Source organism: Macadamia integrifolia, unplaced genomic scaffold (assembly GCF_013358625.1).
Source record: "Macadamia integrifolia cultivar HAES 741 unplaced genomic scaffold, SCU_Mint_v3 scaffold720, whole genome shotgun sequence".
Taxonomy (NCBI): Eukaryota; Viridiplantae; Streptophyta; class Magnoliopsida; order Proteales; family Proteaceae; genus Macadamia; species Macadamia integrifolia.
Genome location: NW_024870523.1, coordinates 131104 through 151245, shown reverse-complemented (window position 1 = coordinate 151245; position 20142 = coordinate 131104). Strand labels below are relative to the sequence as shown.

Sequence of the window (20142 nt, the reverse complement as noted above, 5' to 3'; positions counted from 1 at the left end):
CTGATATTCATGTACCTTCCTATTGTCTTCAATATAAGATCTAAGAAGGTAACGAGAATACTTCTCCTTATCATCATTAGAAGCCAACGGATTGATCATATCTTGACCAACAGAAGCACCACATGATGGATCAGGACATCGCAACATCAAACATCCAGGACCATCATTAATTGAGGTACTAATGTACCCTGCCAGAAAGAAAGTACTTTAATATCAACAGCAGAAGCAGATGGGTTCCACAGCATGAGAACACACATACACTCACTCAGACAACCTGTGCCATGTGAGAGAGAGAGAGAGAGAGAGAGCTCAATGAGAGAAATTGTACCAATGCTATAATGTTTTAGGTCCAGAAATATTATACTCTCAGACAACCTGTGCCATACCAACTTATAAAGGCAATTATCTTCAACACTAGAGACCATAAGTTACTTGGAAAACACATATCTACCATGATGCCACATGTTTAAGTCCAGCTTCCATACTAAGTGCAAATAGATAATGCAGAAGTGTAGCAGAATAGCCAGATTTCTAGGCCTTGCACAACAGTCAAACCTAATTTGAGCCATATGGATAGATGATGGGAGCTCCCTTATCATTAACCATATATTCAATTTGGTAACCCAAAATATCATTTGGCCCACCATACATTGAACATCTTTTGTACCCTCAATTGTCAAAACTGTCTTCAGAAGCTCTACTACACAACCATTTTCTGTAGTTCTAGTATGCCATGTGGCAAACGCTATTTTTCCTGAGATTCGATGGTGTAGATCCACTTTATGGACTGAACTGTCGCAGGAAGAAAGCCCAGCCCAAGTAGGGCCATCGAACCAGCTTATAGCTGGGTTCGACCCTTAGTAAATAAAGGCCCATTGGGCCATCAAGTTATGTTTAATAAGGCCCATCGACCAGCCTTAAGGGCTACTAGTTAGTAGCTATTTAGTTACCTAATTTGTCTAGGTTTCTATTGTTAATTCCTAATAGGAGTACAACTCCTAATTTGATTCCAACTGCTACTACTGAAATGTTAGCCCTCTATTTAAATGAGGGACTGCTGTAGACACAATTCAGGTTTGAATGAATAAAGAAAATTGCAGTTAATTGCTTCTAGCAGCTGAGAGAGCCATCCCTCCCACACCTCTCTTGATTGTTTCTTCTTTTCTTTCCTATTTGCTGTTCTTTGTTATTGCTGCTGTGAGATTCAAGAAGTGAGTTTCAGATTCTGTTAAGGTTCCTAAAAGCCAGGATCGACCAGCAAGAAGTTAAAGTTCTTGAAGTCCAATTGATCTCCCTCCCCTCCCAATTCTGAGCTCTGATCAACAAGCCCTTTAGGGGGTTCTGTTCTACCCTCCAAGTGGACCACTCGATCCACACTTGAAGGCCTATTGAAGTAATCTGCTGCAGCTCTTGAAGATTCCCCAATTTCACTCTCTAAAAGTCTGAAATCAAGACAGTGCAGATCTCCTACACCAGTCGACAGAATTCCAAGATCTTTGAGGGTTATGTTCTTCACCCTAGGGCCTACAATCGACCATAGTTTGGGCTCCATCTGAGCCTCACATCTCCAGCCGCAGTTAACCCCTAATAACCCTAGCCGCAGGCCTCTTTTCTCTAGGGTTTTGGGTTCTATTGTTGGTTCTTGTTGCTAATCTATTCCTGGCTATTGTAAGTAGTTCTTTGGGGTTTATTTCTGGTCCTTGTTCCATTGTTTCCTACTTTTACTTCTGATTTCTGTCAAGACTACTTAGAGAGTCATATCTGAATTGTTTGGGCTGTAATACATTGGGTTAGTTCCCTTGTGTAACCTACTTCTACATTAATTCAGGTACCCCTAAATAACCCTAGTCGCAGGCTTCTTTCCCTAGGGTTTTGGGTCCTAGTGCTGTTTCTTGCTACTGGTTTATTCTTTGATTTATAAGTAGTCTTTGGGTGTTATTTCTGGTCTTTTGTTCCTTTACTTCCCTACTTCTTTTTCCGATTTCTGGAGAGTCATATCTGTACTGGTTTGGGGCTGTAATACATTGGGAGTAGCTGCCTTGTGTAACCTACTTCTACATTACTCAGCACATGGATACCGGGCATGCTTACCAGAGCAGCACATTTGGGCGCTATATCATGACAGTGACGACTAACAACTTGCACACAATGGCTGTTGCACTACCAGCATCTCAATAAACAATCATCAGAAATGAAATATGAAACAACATAAAACAAATCCAAACATAGCTTTTTCCTGGAGGAAGTTAAATATGAGAAATTCATCCATGGTTCTTGGCTAATGCAGGAAAAAGAACTTGAGGAATAAGCAATGAGAAAACCCATAAATCATGCTGCCTATACAAACACAACACCACTGAAAGAAACTTTCAACCAAATAAACAGCGTGCTGCTGCTGGAATTTACTGCTGGTGTGAGTATTTTATCAAAACATGACTTTGAACAAGGACAAATTAGGCCCAGAATAAGTAATCTCAAAATCATTTGTTCTACCACTTGTTGACAGGTTTTCAGTAGCTCAAGACAAATATAAAAGGACTCACTTTTATGTTCATGGGATTTATATATGCTTTAAAAAAGGAGGGGAGGGGGGGAGGAGGAACCCTTAAAGCTAGCCCAACAAAAGTGAGACAAACCTGTCCAACATGCACCACAAAAGGGATGGCCACAGACAGCTGATGTTATCCTATCACGAGGATATGTTTCGAAACAGATTCCACAAGTCAGCTGCAAAAAAAGCATCCATTTGCAATGAGGGTGAATAGAACAAGCCTAACATAATAACAAAGCAAAGATGCCACCACAAGCAACACATAACAAGCGTGAAGAAGCAAGTGCCACATAATAAAAAAAAAAAACTTTAAGACAAGATAGACAATATGCAAACCCCAAAGGTTGTGGCCATTATATTAAATGACAACAAGGAATTAAGACAACTTGCATAGGTAGTCAAGAACAACATGCACACTTACTTCTTTAACATTTTTAGAAATTTGAACCACTGGTTTCTCTAACAAACCAACAGCTTTACGTACTTTCTCCTCATCTGCAAACCATGCATCATGCACTTTACTGACACTCCTGTAAAAAATTGGAAACATAATTTTCTCAGCAACATTAGACACAAATAAACATCAAAGAAAGCACGACTGACAGAATATGATATTTGAAGAGAAAGGTAGATGTTAAAATTGTGGTACATGCTAACGTTGCTTCACACATACAATGACATAATGTATGCACAGGATTCCACATAATTTAAAAGGCCCATCATGCCCCCATCAATGTTTTAAGATCTTATACAACTAAGACGTGCCAAACAAGTAGCAGCATATAGAAGATAAGTAGAAATAGGGGGAAAACAGGCCAGGCCTGTTACCAATTATAGTGACGTAGCAGGATGCTAGCTGAAACTCTTGAAATGGAAAGCACAGTAGATATCATTGTAATATCTTCATCCTGGCGTTGGCGTATATCTGCCTCGCTCAATATGGTGTAGTTTTGCTGAAATGCAAGACCCAGCAGAAGTCAAAATCCAAGAATATAATAACAATAAAGTCACTAAAGACTAAAGGTGACAAATTGGAGAGACAATCATGCACACATAAAGCAGAATAATACACACATAAACAAGGGCAACTGTGCAAACAAGACAGAAAATGGAAGCCTAATTGCATTGCTTCACAGATTGGTAAATCCCCTAATTTGGTAAGATAGTTCCTTTCCATAAATCTCCCTTCTAATATTGATATTTCCCACCTCAGGATTAAACAGTAGTTCCTTTCCATAAATCTCCCATCTAATATGATTAAACGAACATGGATATAAGTCAACTTTAAACTATAGGTTAGAAATGTTCATTATCCACCAGCACTAATTATTAATGAACCATCTAAGAAATCGAACTTTCCTTTTTTTTATTCAATAATTACTCCCCTATTTCTTATTTTCTTGTATCAATTTCTGTGCTCTAAATATTAAAGCACATGTTGCCAGATGGTGCCAAATTTTCTATTTAGAAGCCTTTCCTCTTTTCATTAAGGTAAGAACGTAGAGAATGCCAACCATTTGTTTACAGGGAGATGAAGCCATACTTTTTCACATCACCTTTTGATACACGTTCATACAATCTTTGACTCTCATAAGAAATTTTCTCCCTCATAGCCAATAAGTCATTAATTGGCTAAAGAAAATGGTTTCTGGAGAATCCTTAATCATATAGGATTATGTAAGGGTAAAAATTAAAATACCTTCAAAAGCGTGGAATTTCCATTGCCAAACATACAATGAGGGCACAAATTAAGTTGGCTTTTTACTGGAAATAAGCAGAAGGTTGGGTTCTAAAAATGTTGGGTCATTGGTCCAAGGGATTTTCATGGTAATGGGGTATGTAAATGGGCCTACAGTACCGGTAAGAGCAAGGACTATGAGAATAGTTAAGTAGGATTAGTTTAGTCCAAATTTGTGAGGTTAAGTCAAGTCCCAACATTCTTGGGGTAAGTAGTTCTCGCCCCCCCCCCCCCCGGACCTTGCACAGCCTGTGTACACCCTTTTTTTATTTGAGTCAAGTCTAATGCAACCCGATTTCCCAAATCCCTGATTATAGTTGCTATGCGCCAATCCAAGAGCAAAACGGTTCCAAAGTTAAAGGAAGTGACAATTCTGTAATTAGTTGGAATTTTAGAAACCTACATGAGAAGTACATATGAGCAGGGGCAGAAAAGTATCAAATTTAAAGGATAGAAGATGAATTTGGGATTTCAGAAGAATATGGGGTTAAACAGAAACATACACATTAGCAGAAGGGTTTTATTGTAATATTTAAATGATGGGCCCTTAATTGGAATTTTGAGGACAGTGTTATATGCAACCTCTCGATTCACGCACACACACAAATCAACTGAGATTCTAAGGGTGGGTTTTTCAACCACTAATCCTCCTAAGATTGTACAGAAAAAGTTCCATAAAACAAGGATCATGGAAATACAATCTGACTAAAACTAAAACTGGCGGAGAGGAAACCAGGTTTGATCTCCAACCGATATCTCAAAGTTCCAGCAAGGTTTCAACCTAGGGTTTTACAGGGAATTTACAGGTACAGTTGACTAGAGGAATATACTCAAACACCAGTTTGAAACTGATTGGTGAAGAATTGAGATCGATGTTTTGCTTGCTGAGCTCAAAAATCACACCAGGGCAGGGCGATGATGACAAGAAAAGAAAACAGAAGAAAGGAAGAAGTAGCAAGGAAGAAAGAGGGAGAATATCTACGGGAAGAACAGGAGGAAGAAGAGATCAACCAACCTGGTCGCACGCAACTCCACAATCAGGAGGCAAAACCAAATCAAATTTTCATTCTATTATTCAAAACTGTCTATAACATTGGATTGCTTACATATACATAAAGAAAAGAATCCTAACATACTAGAAACTACTAAAACAGGCTCTTCTCAAAATAGGAAACAGGAAGAAATGGACTCTAACAAAGTAAACAAACAGAGCCGGATAAGGAAATCAAATCAAATCAAATCAAATCAAATCAAACCAAATAATAATAAAAGAGGATAACGTCCTATCTAGATCTCCCACAATCCTTGTTTTAAGGAAACCAGAAATATCCAACAGATCTTTCTCTTCTTCCTGGCTGCGAACTGCTTCAATTATCCAGGTCTTGAAAAAGCTTGTCCTTGAGTTTTGGAGAGTGGAGGAATTAGTTTCATGTGGTGCACAAGCAGCTTCAAACCATAACAAAACTCTAAGAGCTCATAGAAATAGTTTTCAAGTCATGGAGCTCACTCTTCAAAGAAGTGTGGTGGAATCACAAATTCTGTCTTCTCATCTTCACAAACAATATCAGTTGTGAAGAGTGTGTTCACAGAGTCCTTTACAATTACTTCCTTTTTCGCTTCAACATTAGTTGTGGGAGCTGCTTCAATTGGATTTGAAGAGTTATCAAGTTGTGGGTGTCCCTTTGAAGAAAATAGTGTGTAGTAGATAGGAGGGCTTTAACATGCCTGAGTTCCCTTCACGATCAAGGACAACCCTTCGTTCCATGTTGGTTGTTCGTCAATTCCAGTCCAATCTATCTATGGAATAGATTAGATTGTTGCTAGGATTTGATATACGTAGATGTGAATGAAATGAATTATTGATCATTACATAGAATTCAATTAATATTATAGGGAGTATCATTCCTTTATTCTCATTTCTAATTGAGGATTTTGATTGGGCGAGTTAATAAAAAGAGAATTTTATTTTTTTCTTTTTTGGATTCATTTTTCCCTTATCTTATATTAATAACTCAGTCAAAATGCAATTATTTCCAAGAACGAAATGCTTGTTATGCTTAATCATCCATCCATGATTGACCAATTATTATGACATGTTTGGAAGAAGAAAATACAAGACATCGAGCGCCATTAAAGTAGGAAGAAATTGAAAACTCGATGAAAGCATCACCATCAGATTCAACGATGATCTCATCTATCTTAGACATCATCTCCACCCTGGAATGCAAAACAAAATTCTCACTTCATCCTTCATTTATGAACAGAGAAGAAGTAATCCCGGCCGGGGGGCCCCGAAAGACCCAACCCAGATGACTATGGGCCCACTTAAATACTTAGGAGCCAAAGACTAGAAGCAGAGGCAATTTGCTAATTATATGGACCTATCCAAATGGTAAATATTCAAATATCAAGAGGTAATGGCAAACTTGTAATTCCTTGGAAGCTTGACTTGGAAGAACCAAAGTGCAAAGGCCAAAGAATATTCTTGGAAGGGGACAAAAGATAAGGGTAACTTGTAAATAGGAAGACAAGAAGGGGTAGTAATTAGGGCTGGCAAAACTGTAAATAATGGGATTCAACCTATCACAGGAACCAACTATTACGTATGGAGGGAGAGGGGTAATCTTGGAATGACAAACACTTAGTGGCAGGGGTAAATAAAAGGGTAAAGGAGGGGTATTAATCTGGAATGAAACAAAGGACTACCACAAAAGACAAAATACTAAAGAACAACAGTGTTAGGCAACGTATAAGGTGGGAGGGGTATTATTGGAATAGGAAGATTAAAGGGATAAAATAGAATTAGAATAAAGAAAGGGTATTAATGGGATATTAAAATAAAGTCAAAGCAAATCCCATTTTATTAGGTTGTCTTCAACCTCAAGACAGCCAAAGAAGGTCATGTTTGAACACCAAGAAAAACTTGAATAGCAGCCCTAGGAATCTGTCTCAAAGAGCCGTAAATCTCCAGATTTGTGGAATCCTCGGCCTCCTGAGTCGACCATACTAGTGTAGCTCAAGAAATCAGGGCAGAATTTTGATTACAAGCTTCTGGACTTTAGGAGCTGCGATAGTTGCAGGTTCAGTTCTGTTGCAGGTGTTACTCCACATCACAGGTGGGTTTTGGACTAGGTTTCGAGGGTTTAGCTTGCCATGTATGAATGTCTTTCACCCAAGGTCTTAGATAAAGAGGGTTAAGAATGAGGGAGATTGGTCAAATCGCTCTCAGATCCGCTGGTTCGGTAATGGCAGAAACTAACACAAAAAGAAGAAGAAGAAAGAAAGAGAATGAAAGATAGAGAGAGACAGTGTTCGCACAAAAGGGGGTGGGGAGGTGGTCTCACAGGGATGAAAGAGGGAAAGAGAAGAAGGGGAAGAGAGTGGAGATAGATGGATCGCAGGGAAGATAGGGGTAGGAAGAGTGATCGCACAGGAGGGGAAGGAGAGCACACAGCCATGCAGGGGAGAATGTTCAGAAACAGAGGTTGGGAGAGAACCAGAAAAGAAGAAGGAAGGGAGAGGTCGGCTAGAAGAAAGGGGCGCGGGGGAAGAAGGCAGCCAGGCAGGGGTTTCTCAAAATTGATTCTTAATTCATCAATCTCTTCATAACTTGGGTTACATCTTAATTTATACAAAACTTCCTAATAAAGTCTGAGACTGCAATAGAAATAAAATGTAGGACTCAAATTGGAATCTTCTTACCTATCTATCTGGAAACTACCCAAAAATAAAAGATTACAAATATTCCCAAATAAAAAATAAATAAAATAAAATAAAAAATCCTAAGAGATTCTAATAACCTTCAACCCAAATTGGATCTGGTTCTTGGTCAGGGCTCTGGAGTGGGTTTGGGTCGATCCATCAAAGTGCTCCTACATCAAGAAGTCTTTCCATTGAGCAAACAAACTGTAATCTTGAAAATGTACCATGGCCAATTTAGGCTGTGATACTAAATAATGCAACCCTAGTTCCCAAAAGCCTGATTATGAGTGACTATGGGCCCACCTAAGTGCCAATCGTTTTCAAAGCTAAAGGTAGTGGCAATTCTGTAATTAATTGGAAGTTAAGAACCCCATAGGAAAAGAGCACAGACAGAGCATTGATCAATTTAAACACAGATGTGGAATTTCAACAAAATAGGGGTTAAACAGCAACAAAACAGGTCAGTAAAAGGGTTTTATTGTAATAGTTAAATAATGGGGCCTTATTACAATTTTGAGCAGAGTACTATTGATGCATATAAATCACATGTGGTTTATTTTAGTGGAAATAAGCATTGTCTGGGTTATATATTTGGTGGCCACTTGGGCCTTTATTCCAATGGGTTTTCTTTGTAAATAGGAATGGGCTTAAATTACGGGTAGTAGGATGTAAGAATACAAGATTTAGTTTATTAGGTTAGTTTGAGTTGTTTTGTTTCATGAAGTAATGGTTATTTATTTAGTGGTTAAGATAGGACAACCCCGTGCTCTTTTTCCATGGCTGCTCAGATGGGGCAGAAAGGCGGGTCGAGTGGCCCCCCCTGATGTGTCCTTCAATCCCTCCAAAGGGCTTCCAAAACAGGTTGCTGGTTGAGGAGATCTGATGGTGAAAAAAGCAGAGTCCAGATTAGGAAACTAGGGAGAAAACCTGCTAAAGCTGCTACAGGCCTCAAAAGGCAGCAAGGGACTGGTCGAGTGCCTCTCTTGTGGCCAGGAACAAGCCCTCAAAAGGCCAGGCCAAGGTGCTTACAGATCTGGGAGATTTGGTGCTTGAACAAGAAAAAGGAAACTTGGAAATCTGCTGGAATCGATCTCTGTTCTGTAGCTGAACTGAATCTTTGTCGAAGGGTGATTGTAGACTCTTCAAACGATGTTCATTCCACTCTCAAATCACTCCCTCACAAACTGAAACAAAGAAGAAAAAAAGAAAAAGAAAATTGACGGAGGGGTTGAGAAGGGTGGAAGAGAGTTAGGAATGCGTATCTCCCCCATCAGGTTTTGGGTATCACTCCCCTCAATGGGTTAGGCATCTCACCTCTGAATAGTAGTTGTTAAGCCAAGAGTTTGCACTCACAGAATTCATTAATCAAGTCTGTCTCAATTACAATCAGTTAGCCTTTTAAATAGGCACAGCAGCTCCTTCAAAATAGAAGGTTACAAAATAGGAAACTAACTAAAGCATTCCTAAGCTAATTACTTGTCTAACAAAAGACTCTAAACACCAAAAAGGTAACAATCCTTGAAGATAATGGGCTGGTTATTGTTCCTTATCCTTTTGCCTCCTCCAGTTGTATCTTCATAATAAGACAAGACAGCAGTCCAATGCTGAGATCAGTAGCAAGAATTTTGGATCTTCTAGAGCCTTTTCCTGTGATTTCTTCTTGGTTGCTGATTAAGACACACAAATAATACAAAACAGCACTCAAACTGAAATCTGTAGAGATTTTCTTGAAGACTAACAGTTGTTGCTGCCCCCATCAATGGCTGAACTGACTGGGCTTCTAGAAGTTCACATGAAGACAAAATAGAGGCTTGATCCTATGGATCGATGGAAGGGGCAATGCTACCAACCAGCCGGTTCAATGAAGTCAAACCAGGACCAAACTTGGGACAAAACTGAACCAAGAATTGATCAGCTTGTGCCCTCCTTTTGACAGCCCTATCTACATCAGGGCCTCTCACCCTCGGTCCTCTCAACTGATGATTGACCTATCTCAGAGAATTAGTTGCAACAGCAAATAAGTGTTTTAATTCATACAAAAGAAATAGCTTACAATAATCAGCCATATATATCTACACTGTAACTTTTGGCCAGTCCCAACTAGGAAAAGCTTGACAAATTAAGAAAGTAACAACAAACTACTTTCCTAATCTAACCATGACTTAAAACAAATAACAAATTGTCTCTAACAAACTAACAACTTTCCTATTATAATAGAAACTAAAATTAAAATAACTCCTTAAACTCCTATCGGAACTATACTTAAAAACTTCCAAATATAACCCAACAAGGCTAAGGTTATATTGGATCAAATTTGGTAGAGCCATCTAAGCCCAATTCTAGCTGGTTCGAATAGGATTAGTGCTGGCCAGCTGTCTAGTCTTCAATCTTCTTCTTTCTTTGATAAGTGATGCCAAATCTAGGATGATCTACATCAAAGAAGGTGGTGGTGGTGGTGGTGGTGGTGGTCCTGCTGCTGCTGATGATTACGATGATGGCAGTGGAAATGGTGGTGGAGGTGGACAATCTTATGTAGGGATGCATTTCACAAAAGAGGCAGGGTTTACCCATGCAACCTAAGATATAGATCATGGCGCTCACCCACAACCAAAGTCTTACAGCAGGAAGGGGAACCATTCCCACAATCCAAGTGACAGTGATGTGATGATGAGGAGTATGGAGTCATTCAGCATGAGTTCGGATCACGCTGGTGCCTCATACGAACATGTACATGTATCTTCAAGTGCTTCTTCAGGCTATGGATATGGGGCTTATTCAGGACTTACATTGGCCACTCCAAAGCAATACATTAGATTCTACCATGACTGGGACTCCCACAACAATAGTTATTTTGACTGGGGTCAATGTTGTGCCTATGTTCCACAAGTCCATAACATTATCTTAATAACTTATATTCACGAAGAAGTTCCTACTAATGGCTATGAACCATCACGACACTTTTTATGGCACTCATTAGAATGGCAATGGAATGGCAATGTCAATAGAAAAAAATGTAGAAAAACCTCATCCTTTTGAACATTTCAATTGAATACATTAGTCTCTCAGTACGATGTTCTCTATTTTAGTGTTTATGCATGATACATGTTATATATTATTTTTTTAATTGTTCTTTTATGCAACAACATACAACAACTTCCAAAACCTTATCCCAACTTAATGGTGTCGGCTTCATGGAGATTCCAAACAAGGACAAGCGCGAGGATCCACGCAAAAAGAATTGATGAATTATGGCTAATTATAATAGGTTTCGACTGTCAACCTGACACACCACTACAAATCAGCCACAAACTTATAAACGACAAACTATAATAAGGTATCAATTGTCTACCTGACGTACCAGATCGGTCAAGCCACAGTGTCTTACATGCATTACTTCCACAACCAAGACAATCCATCACCTAACATACTTTTATGAAAAGAGGAATGAGATAACGAATTCTTGACATCCTCACTCAGCACGAAAGTTACAACTCGAACACACAGCTCCACATTGTTGAAGAACAACAATTGCAATGATTTATCCCCATCATGATAAAATTTTCAAAGATTACCCAGGCCTGTCAGCCAACGCTATAGACTCATTAAATAGATCAGTGTAGCGTTCGTGCGCCCCAGAACATCTAAGGGCATCACAAACGAACTTTTATTTCTAAATGAATATATTCGGATAAATTGAATTCGAAAGATGCTATAAGAGATAAGTTATTTAAGCCTTCCTTCTGAGATTTAAATTACACAAAATAATTGCTTAATTGGTAAAAGTCATAGTGCCACTCACAAGATGTCAGATTGAATTACATCTCCATCCATAAAATTGCAATGCGACAACGTATCTCCAATATGATACCCTCCAATACATATCTTAAATTTAGCCGACCAATACTTATACTATAATCCTTGATCCGACCCAAAACAACTTAACATGAAATACAATAACTTAAAAACAGAATTAAAAATTCTTAAAGTAACTAGGGCACGCAGCTTGGATATCCTACAATGGACCTTCAAGTTTGCATCAGATCATTCAGGAACAGTCCCATAAACAAGGATTATTGAAGTACAATACAATCTGACAGAAACAAGAACTAGCAGAGAAGAGGAAACCATATTTGGTTTCCAAACCAATATATCACAGTTCCAGCAGGGTTTAAACCTAGTGTTTTGCAGGTACGCTCACCCAAAGGAATCGACTCAAACCACAGAGCTTCAAATTGATTGGTGAAGAATATAGAGAGATCAATGTCCCTCTTCTTGAGCTGGCATCGTCATCACTACTTCTAGGAATTGATATTTTGTGTAATTTAAATCTCACAAGGAAGTCGTAAATAACTAATCTCTTAATAGCATCTTTGGAATTCATCCGAATATATTCATTTACAAATAAAAGTTCGTCTATGATGCCAATAGATGTTTTGGGCCACACACATGCTACAGGGATGTACTCAACGAATCTATAGCCTTGGCCAACAAGTCCAGGTAATCTTTGAAAATTTCATCGTATGGGGATAGATTATTGCAATTGTTGGTCTTCAACAATGCGGAGTTGTGTGTTCGAGTTGTTACTTTCGTGCTGAGCAGGGCTGTCAAGAATTAGTTATCTCATTCCTCCTTTTATAAAAGTAACTTTTATGTTGGGTGATGGATTGTCTTGGTTATGGATGTAATGCATGTAAAACATTGTGGCTTGACCAATCTATATGGTACGTCAGGTAGATAGCGGGAACCTTATTATAATTTGTTGTTATAAGCCTATGAGTGATTTGTAATGGTGCGTCAGGTTGACAGTCAGCACTTATTATAATTAGCCATAACCTATCAATCTTTTTGCATGGATCCTTGCTCGTCCTTGCTAGCTCATCCTTGCTCGTCCTTGATGTCTCTCTTTCTAAACCCAAAACTCACACCAGGACATGGCAATGGTAACAAAAACAGAAAATAGAAGAAAGGAAGAAAGAGAAACAGAAGAAGAAGCAAGGAGAAAATGAGGGAAAAAAGGAGAAGAGACTCCTAACAAATGAAAAATAGGAGAAAGGAAGAAGGAGAAACAGAAGAAGAAACAAGAAAGAGAGAGAAGAACTGAGGGAAGAACAGGAGGTAGATGATGCCATACTGGGTTCGAAAAACCCTGTTTGGGTTCGCTATGGCCCCACCCAACCAAAAGTAGGAAGAAATTGGCAATGATTTAGATATTTCAAAGTTTCTAAGGGGGTGACAGAGGCATAATAATCTGAATGTAAAAGGACTTTTGATAGTAACAAGAGGATACAAAAGGAATTTATATATATTAACCAAGGGTAAACTTGGAATAGAATTTAAGATAGGGGAAAAAATAGAGTTAATGAAGAAGATATGGGTAGCAGTGGAAAATAGAAGTAAGGGTTTAATATTAAAGAATAAAAGCATCTTCTTCAACATTACAATCGTAGGAGAAGGAGACGGTGGTAGAACAGAACTTGCTGCAATGGAGGCAACTCTCTACTAAGAAAACTAATCAGATCGAAACTTTAGGATAAAATAGCTAAACCGTGGGCCTCTTAGGAAGACCCAATACCACACCAACTCATAAACCAAAATATTAATATTGAACTTTTGAAATCAGACCAGGCAGACAAGGTAGTTGTAGGTCTGGTTTGCAGGCTGGTTCTCAAGAACAAAGAGATAGTAATCAGCAGCTAACATCCAACAGAATAGTGTTCCAGCAAGTAAGCAAGGTTCAAGAAGGTGCAAAGTCTGCCAGCAAGGTATGAACAGGACAGAAACTGACCTAAACAGCTTGGTGAAGAAAAGAAGAAAAGGTAGAAGATATGTTATGTTAGGCTTCTCACTGCCAATGCATTAAGGCGGTACAGGTAGGCTAAGGTAGTCATGCGCTTTATAGGTTTCACATAAGACGACAGCTTATGACGTCTTACGACCAAGTCAGACACCTTTTATGTTTTTGTTTGCTAATTTTAATTTTAAATGTATTACCACAGACTCCATATCTTTTATTGTGATTGGCAAGTCTATGGGAATTCTATACACTTGAGAACTATGGGACCAAGTCTATATAAAGTCAAAAACCACACTTTGGTTGAACAAGTCACAAATTGCAAAATCCTTGACTATTTTCTTCTTCGTTTGGGAGAACTAGGGCACAGGTTTTCCTTCCTCCATCAATTCCATCTCCGGTGACTCTCCTCCGGCGATTCTTCCTCTAGCGAGTCTTTCTTAGGCCATTCCGGCTCTGGCAAGGTACTATTTTTCTTCTTTCAGTTTTCTGTTATTGAACGGAGATCTCTTTCTCATATGTTTTTCCTTCTTCTTCTTTCTATTCCTCTTCCCTTAATCCCTTCTTCTCTTCCTTCATTCTTCTTCTTTCCATCACAGCAAGTTCTCTTCTTTCCTTGTTTTCTTTTCCCATTCCAGAGATACAGACCTTAGTTGCAGCCCTAATCAGACTGATAGGAGTAGAAATATAGTGGATGACTTTTGGCACTCATTTTGGCATCATAGAGGTAAGTATAATTTTGTTTCATAGTTATATGCTACGATAAAGATGAACTTAGTTAGTTTATTCACTTTATTGATTTGTTTTTCTGATTAATATCCTGCATTGGTATGAATCTTTTTAACCTTTATTTAGCATATAAGTAGAATTATATAATTTTTGATATGCTATTTGTGCCAAATAAAATGGTTACATTAAAAAAACAACACTAGAACGCTTTATTCGATAAGGCGACTCCTTATGCCCCGCCCTATTGCCACATTGCTTTAGAAGACCCTCAAATGTCTCGATCGCCTTCCCGCCTAAATAACTATCCTTCTCAAAACCCAGCATACTACTAATTCGTTTAGTTTAGGGCGACCCAACTCTAAACCAAGTATCAAGGGGCCCACCGTAGCTAAAGGCCCCTAACAAAGTCAAGGCAACAGTGGTCTACGATCACAAAAAATCAAGTCGCCTTTAAACAAGTACTTGCACGCCAGTAGAAGGAATCTGGAATCTCTCCAACTTAAGAGCAAGTAAGACAGTTCTAGAAAAACAAACATAAGACTTCTAGAACAACAATAAACAACATCCAAAACCTTATCCCAACTTAATGGGATCGACTACATGGAGATTCCAAGAAAGGACGAGTGCGAGAATCCATGCAAAAAGATTAACATGTTATGGCTAATTATACTAAGTGTTGGCTGTCAACCTGAGGCACCACTACAAATTAGCCACAGGCTTATAATGACAGACTATAATAAGGTATCGGCTGTCTACCTGACGTACCATATAGATCAGTCAAGCCAAAGCGTCCTATGTGCATTACGTCCTCGACCAAGATAATCCATCACTCAACCTACTTCTATGAAAGGAGGAATGAGATAACGAATTCTTGACAGCCCCGCTAAGCATGAAAAATATAAAGCTTCTAGATATCTTAATAAAATAGAAACTAACACTAATATTGTATAGGCCTTAAATCCTTAATATGGACTTATAAAATTGGCCCATTACAATAGAAACTCAAAAAATACTTAGCACATGGCCCATATAACCCATTAGGGAGTTAACATTGGGCCTAACCAAAACCAAACGTCTTTAAACCACTAATTCAACCAAATCAAAACTGTTGTCATTAAGAACTGCAGGATCAAGAAAAGGGCTGATTTCATACAGCCACACCAGCCTAACTCCTCTTCCTTCTGGAAATCTGCATCGGTACATTGGAAATACATCAATATTTCAAATATTGATCCTTCCTCTCACTCTCATCATAACTTCACTTTGTGCAACCTCCTTAAGTTTTCTACAGACAAAGTCTTGCAATAAAACTCCCTGAGACCTATCCTTACTGCACACAAGCTGGCTTCCATAATCCAACTCTTAATGACCCCAACAAAAGAATATATACCTTACAGCCAATAAAAACAGATGAGTGATGCAATTACTGGAAAAATAGATTTTTCCTCTTGTATTGGCAATTTTGTTGCAAATATAGACTCTTTTTAAACCTCACTTTGACCATTTGTACACAAGTGCACTTGTGGTCAGATGGGGGTGTCCAATCGGTCAGTCCAGTCACTGATGGTCGGGCTTCATCGGTGCTGCACCTTTGAGGGCCAAGACTGAAAGTCTGAAACCGATCAATGACATAAATCAATCCTCCTAGCCCAGCCGAGAACATTAATAATTATTCATCCTGTTATCGGTCTCTAATCAGTAATTGGTCTTAATCGGCCGCAATCCAACTATTGTTTATATTTTGGTGAAGGTTATTACAATAGATTAATTAATCCTTAATTGATGGTCTTCATTCAGTTAGGTACATTGATCCTAATTCAACGGTATCTTGGGTTGGACCGGGACCGAGACCGACCGAACAACAATCAAAAAGTACAAATCCTTAAACCGAAACCAGACATTTAATAAACAGTCAGTTAGGGTTTATTCAGGCAATCTCTGTCAGGTCTGTCGGTGAAGGCCTGGAAGTGACAGCCCTAAGTTGGGAGAAGGCTTGGATAAGTTATTTATTTTCCCACACAGATATGATGATTTTATAATGGTTTGTAATAGTGTCTTCAGCTATTTCAAGCCAAGGAGCTCAAGAACATATTTGAGGAAAACTACATATCTGAAATCTTATGGCCCTTCTGAAACACATTTACACACACACACGGAGAGAGAAGAGAGAGAGAACAGGAAGCAAATTCTGAATACTGAGACACCATCCATGGAGTATGAACCTTAGGTGCTCAAGGGATTTCTAAAATTAAGCTCTTTATACCTCTACACCACTTAGGTTTCAAGTGATTTCCAATGCTAGTCAGGCACCATACTTGCTTCAGAAGGATGACAAGGCTCATTTTTCTAATTAATAGACAGAAATCATTAGCTGACACCCTTAAATGAGATGCAAATGGTACATGAAAGATCATTACAAGAATAACTTAGTGTCTGGTTCTGGTAGATTCAAGATTTCAACATATACTGTATAATAAGGTGGAAATGAATAAGTAGTTTTTCTATATTATGGTGTTGCAAAACTAAAGCAGTACAAACTTTTGATTTCAACAACAACTTGAACTAAGGTGATAATAGGTAATTAGAAAATTACTAATGCACTTCATCCAAAGATCTCCAAATACCACCAGAGAGAGGGGGGACAGATAGAACCCTGTTTTTACCCTTCCTTTCCTATAAGATTTGTTGGGAGTAAAACTTTTTATACCAGTAGGCTAAGATGCTCAATGGATGTTTTTCATCAGCAACACTATTCCCCCTCCAGACTTGTTTAGCATGCCCCTTCTCAATCAGAACCTTCACTTTGTCCTCCCCAAATATTTCAAACATGGTGTATTCCCCCCTACAGTGGGAAGGCGGTTAAACCGCCTGAACAGTATAATCAAATGCTATTAAAATAGGAAAATCCAACTTCCTCTCAATCGCTATTTCAGGTTCCTTCAAGGCACTACACCCAATATCTGATTTTCTCATCCTTCTCAACTTAATTAGCTCAACAAGAAGCATCCAAGTTGAAAGAGTACACAGCCCACTCCATTGCCTGCACAATCTTCATAAGATATACCTCTGCTAAAAGGGACAAATGGAGCCCGCTAAATTGATCTTCCTGTCCATCATATCAACATACTTTTTTCCCCAACACCTTAGAGTTGGCCTTTTCTTTATATTCCTTCACCTTCATCCAGCCTCGACATTCCACAAATTAAAATTGTACACCTCCCCCAACCCCCAAGCACCACCATTTCAAAGAAAACTGCACCTTAACTAATTGATTTGTACTTAAAGAATTGAAGCCCCAAATTTTACAAACTAAACAAATGAAGCAATTGCCACCAATAATCCAATTGATTATTCACAGTGCCTTCACCTAATCCCGATTCACACAACTCACCTATTCAATCCAAAAATAACCATAACTGAACCCCCAGAGGTAACATGAAATAACTCATCCATTATTCACCCTTGGTAATTGAAAACCTTGATTCTATCCACATTAAAAATTCATGCATAAGTAGAACTTTTACAGAATTTGAACAAAACCCATCAACAGGCCACCCCATAGAAAAATAACAACGAAAATAACATACAAAAAAACTGCAAATCAGAAACAAAACTCTGACTTCACTACCCCTATACCAAAACTAGAATCAATGTATATTCCAAAGAGCAGAACCAAACCCCAAAAAAGAAAGAAACACATACAGAACCATAAAAAGCACTTTTCATCAAAAGCTAACGAAGAGGGGGTGAAATAAAACGGTCATCTTTTATTCACCTGCTGTCGATGCAACGTGCTGTCGTCAGAATCATCGGTGTCATTGAAGTCATAATCCCCATCATCATCATCGCTTGCCATGGCCGTCTCGCCGCTGTAGAAGTCGTCCAGGGATTCCGCATCGTTCGCATCGTGCATATCATCCTCTGAGTCCATCACCCCCAAAACTCAAACCAGAAGAAAAAAAAGATAGGACACCCTAAAAAAATCCTCAACTTTCAAAACCCTTCTTCACCCAAATGAATTACAACAGAAGATAATCTACAATAATACAAGAGGAAGCCACGAATTAGGGCACAAGAAACCGCGAATCGGGCAAGATAGTGGAGGAAATAACGCATGAACAAGGATGGACAAGAGATGGGGAGAAGATCGACATGCGAAGGAATTGAAGGTTTTGTATAGGTATTTGAGGTCGGAGATTGAGAAGTCGAAGCCTCGAAGGTAAAGAAAGAATATATTATCAAAATCTATTTGAGGGTTTTTGGTTTTCTCGATTCTGGTTTGGTTTTCCTTCTTTACCCTGAAGACACAGGAATTTCACAATTTTTATATCAGGAGAGAGAAAGAGAGAGTCTCAATTTATTAAAATAATTAAAAAAAAAAAAATCCAAACTGCCATTGGAAAGTGAAAAGGGAAAGTTGAGAATTTTTTCTTTTTCTTTTTCTTTTTTGGTAAGATTTACAAGGAGAATTTCATCAAAAGAAAATAGAATTTAATTTTTCTCACAGGGAAGGAAAATATTGGTTTGTTTCCGAGGTACACAACAATACCACTTAAATCACAAAATAATGGGCCCACCAAAACTAATTTTGGTGATTCGGTGGTTCTAGCCATACGATGAGAAATAATAGATTATGAATGTTAAGTACAACTTTACCCAAAAAAAAAAAAGTTGGTGTGATTATGGAAAACGGTGGGTCCACGATGTTGACTCAGACGGATTGGATGGCTGATATCAATCGATGATGTTTCTTTTCTTTTTTCTTTTTTTTCCTTTTTTTTTCTGAAAAGTTTATTTTCATTTGGTTCTGTTGTGATTGTAGAGTTGGTGAATTTGGGACCCACCTTATTTTGCAATAGCGAGTTAGTCTGTTAATTTTTTTTCTGTTTTTGGGTAAAGTTGTACTTAACATTGAAATTCGAGGGATCATGTGAGTTTATTAGGGTGGCGTTTGATACATGTGATCGGTATCAATAGTGGAGTGAGAGACTTGCTTTACGTAAGAAGGTGAAGCGATGGTCTCACAAGCCACTCCACTCACAACTCAACTCTCCGCTCACAAGCATATTTTGTTAAATAACATCACCCTTTACACTCCCGCCTAATAACAAGGGATGTAACTGGTTACAATTTAGCAAGTTTGGTTGGATTGCAAGTTTTTTAAAATTTTACATTTATTTTACATCAATTTTACATCCAACCAAACAACTCCGGTAAGTTAATTTTACTTCACTTATGGTACAACCAAACAACTCAAAAGGGGAAAAAAATTCATTTCCTTCCCTTCACTTCACTTCACTTCACTTCCCTTCCCTTCCCTTTCCCACTTCCCTTGCAACCAAATGCAACCTGTGGGAAATGCATTTTTGTACGAACATAAATGCCAATGAGAGCACATCAGGAAGTATTCATAGAGATATTTTCTATTTCATGGGGGGCGGGTTGTCAGTCACTTCGCCCCCATGTGTCAAGCGCAGGGCCACTCCCCCATAAAATTTTTCCCTTTGTTAGTGTTGCGGTAAGAAATCGTCCTAGGCTTATGGTGGGTCTTGCATAAAGGAATAAACACAAGAGAATGAGCATCGGAGCGATCCGGTGGGGGACTTTCCAACGCCTATGTTAGATCTCTCT

At 38.6% G+C, this 20142-nt stretch overlaps 1 protein-coding gene across 1 annotated transcript in view; it reads right to left on the bottom strand.

The window, feature by feature from the left end:
- The window catches only part of LOC122069805 (probable E3 ubiquitin-protein ligase ARI8), a 33463-nt gene extending 14641 nt beyond the window's left edge, over positions 1 to 18822 (bottom strand). Inside the window, exons 1-5 of the mRNA XM_042633894.1 lie at positions 18287 to 18822; positions 3380 to 3504; positions 2973 to 3081; positions 2637 to 2727; positions 16 to 188 (exon numbers count right to left, since the gene is read on the bottom strand). Coding sequence (XP_042489828.1) covers positions 16 to 188; positions 2637 to 2727; positions 2973 to 3081; positions 3380 to 3504; positions 18287 to 18442 — 654 coding nt within the window. The 5' untranslated portion in view covers positions 18443 to 18822. The remainder of the gene's footprint in view (positions 1 to 15; positions 189 to 2636; positions 2728 to 2972; positions 3082 to 3379; positions 3505 to 18286) is intronic.
- Positions 18823 to 20142: the final 1320 nt, after the last annotated feature.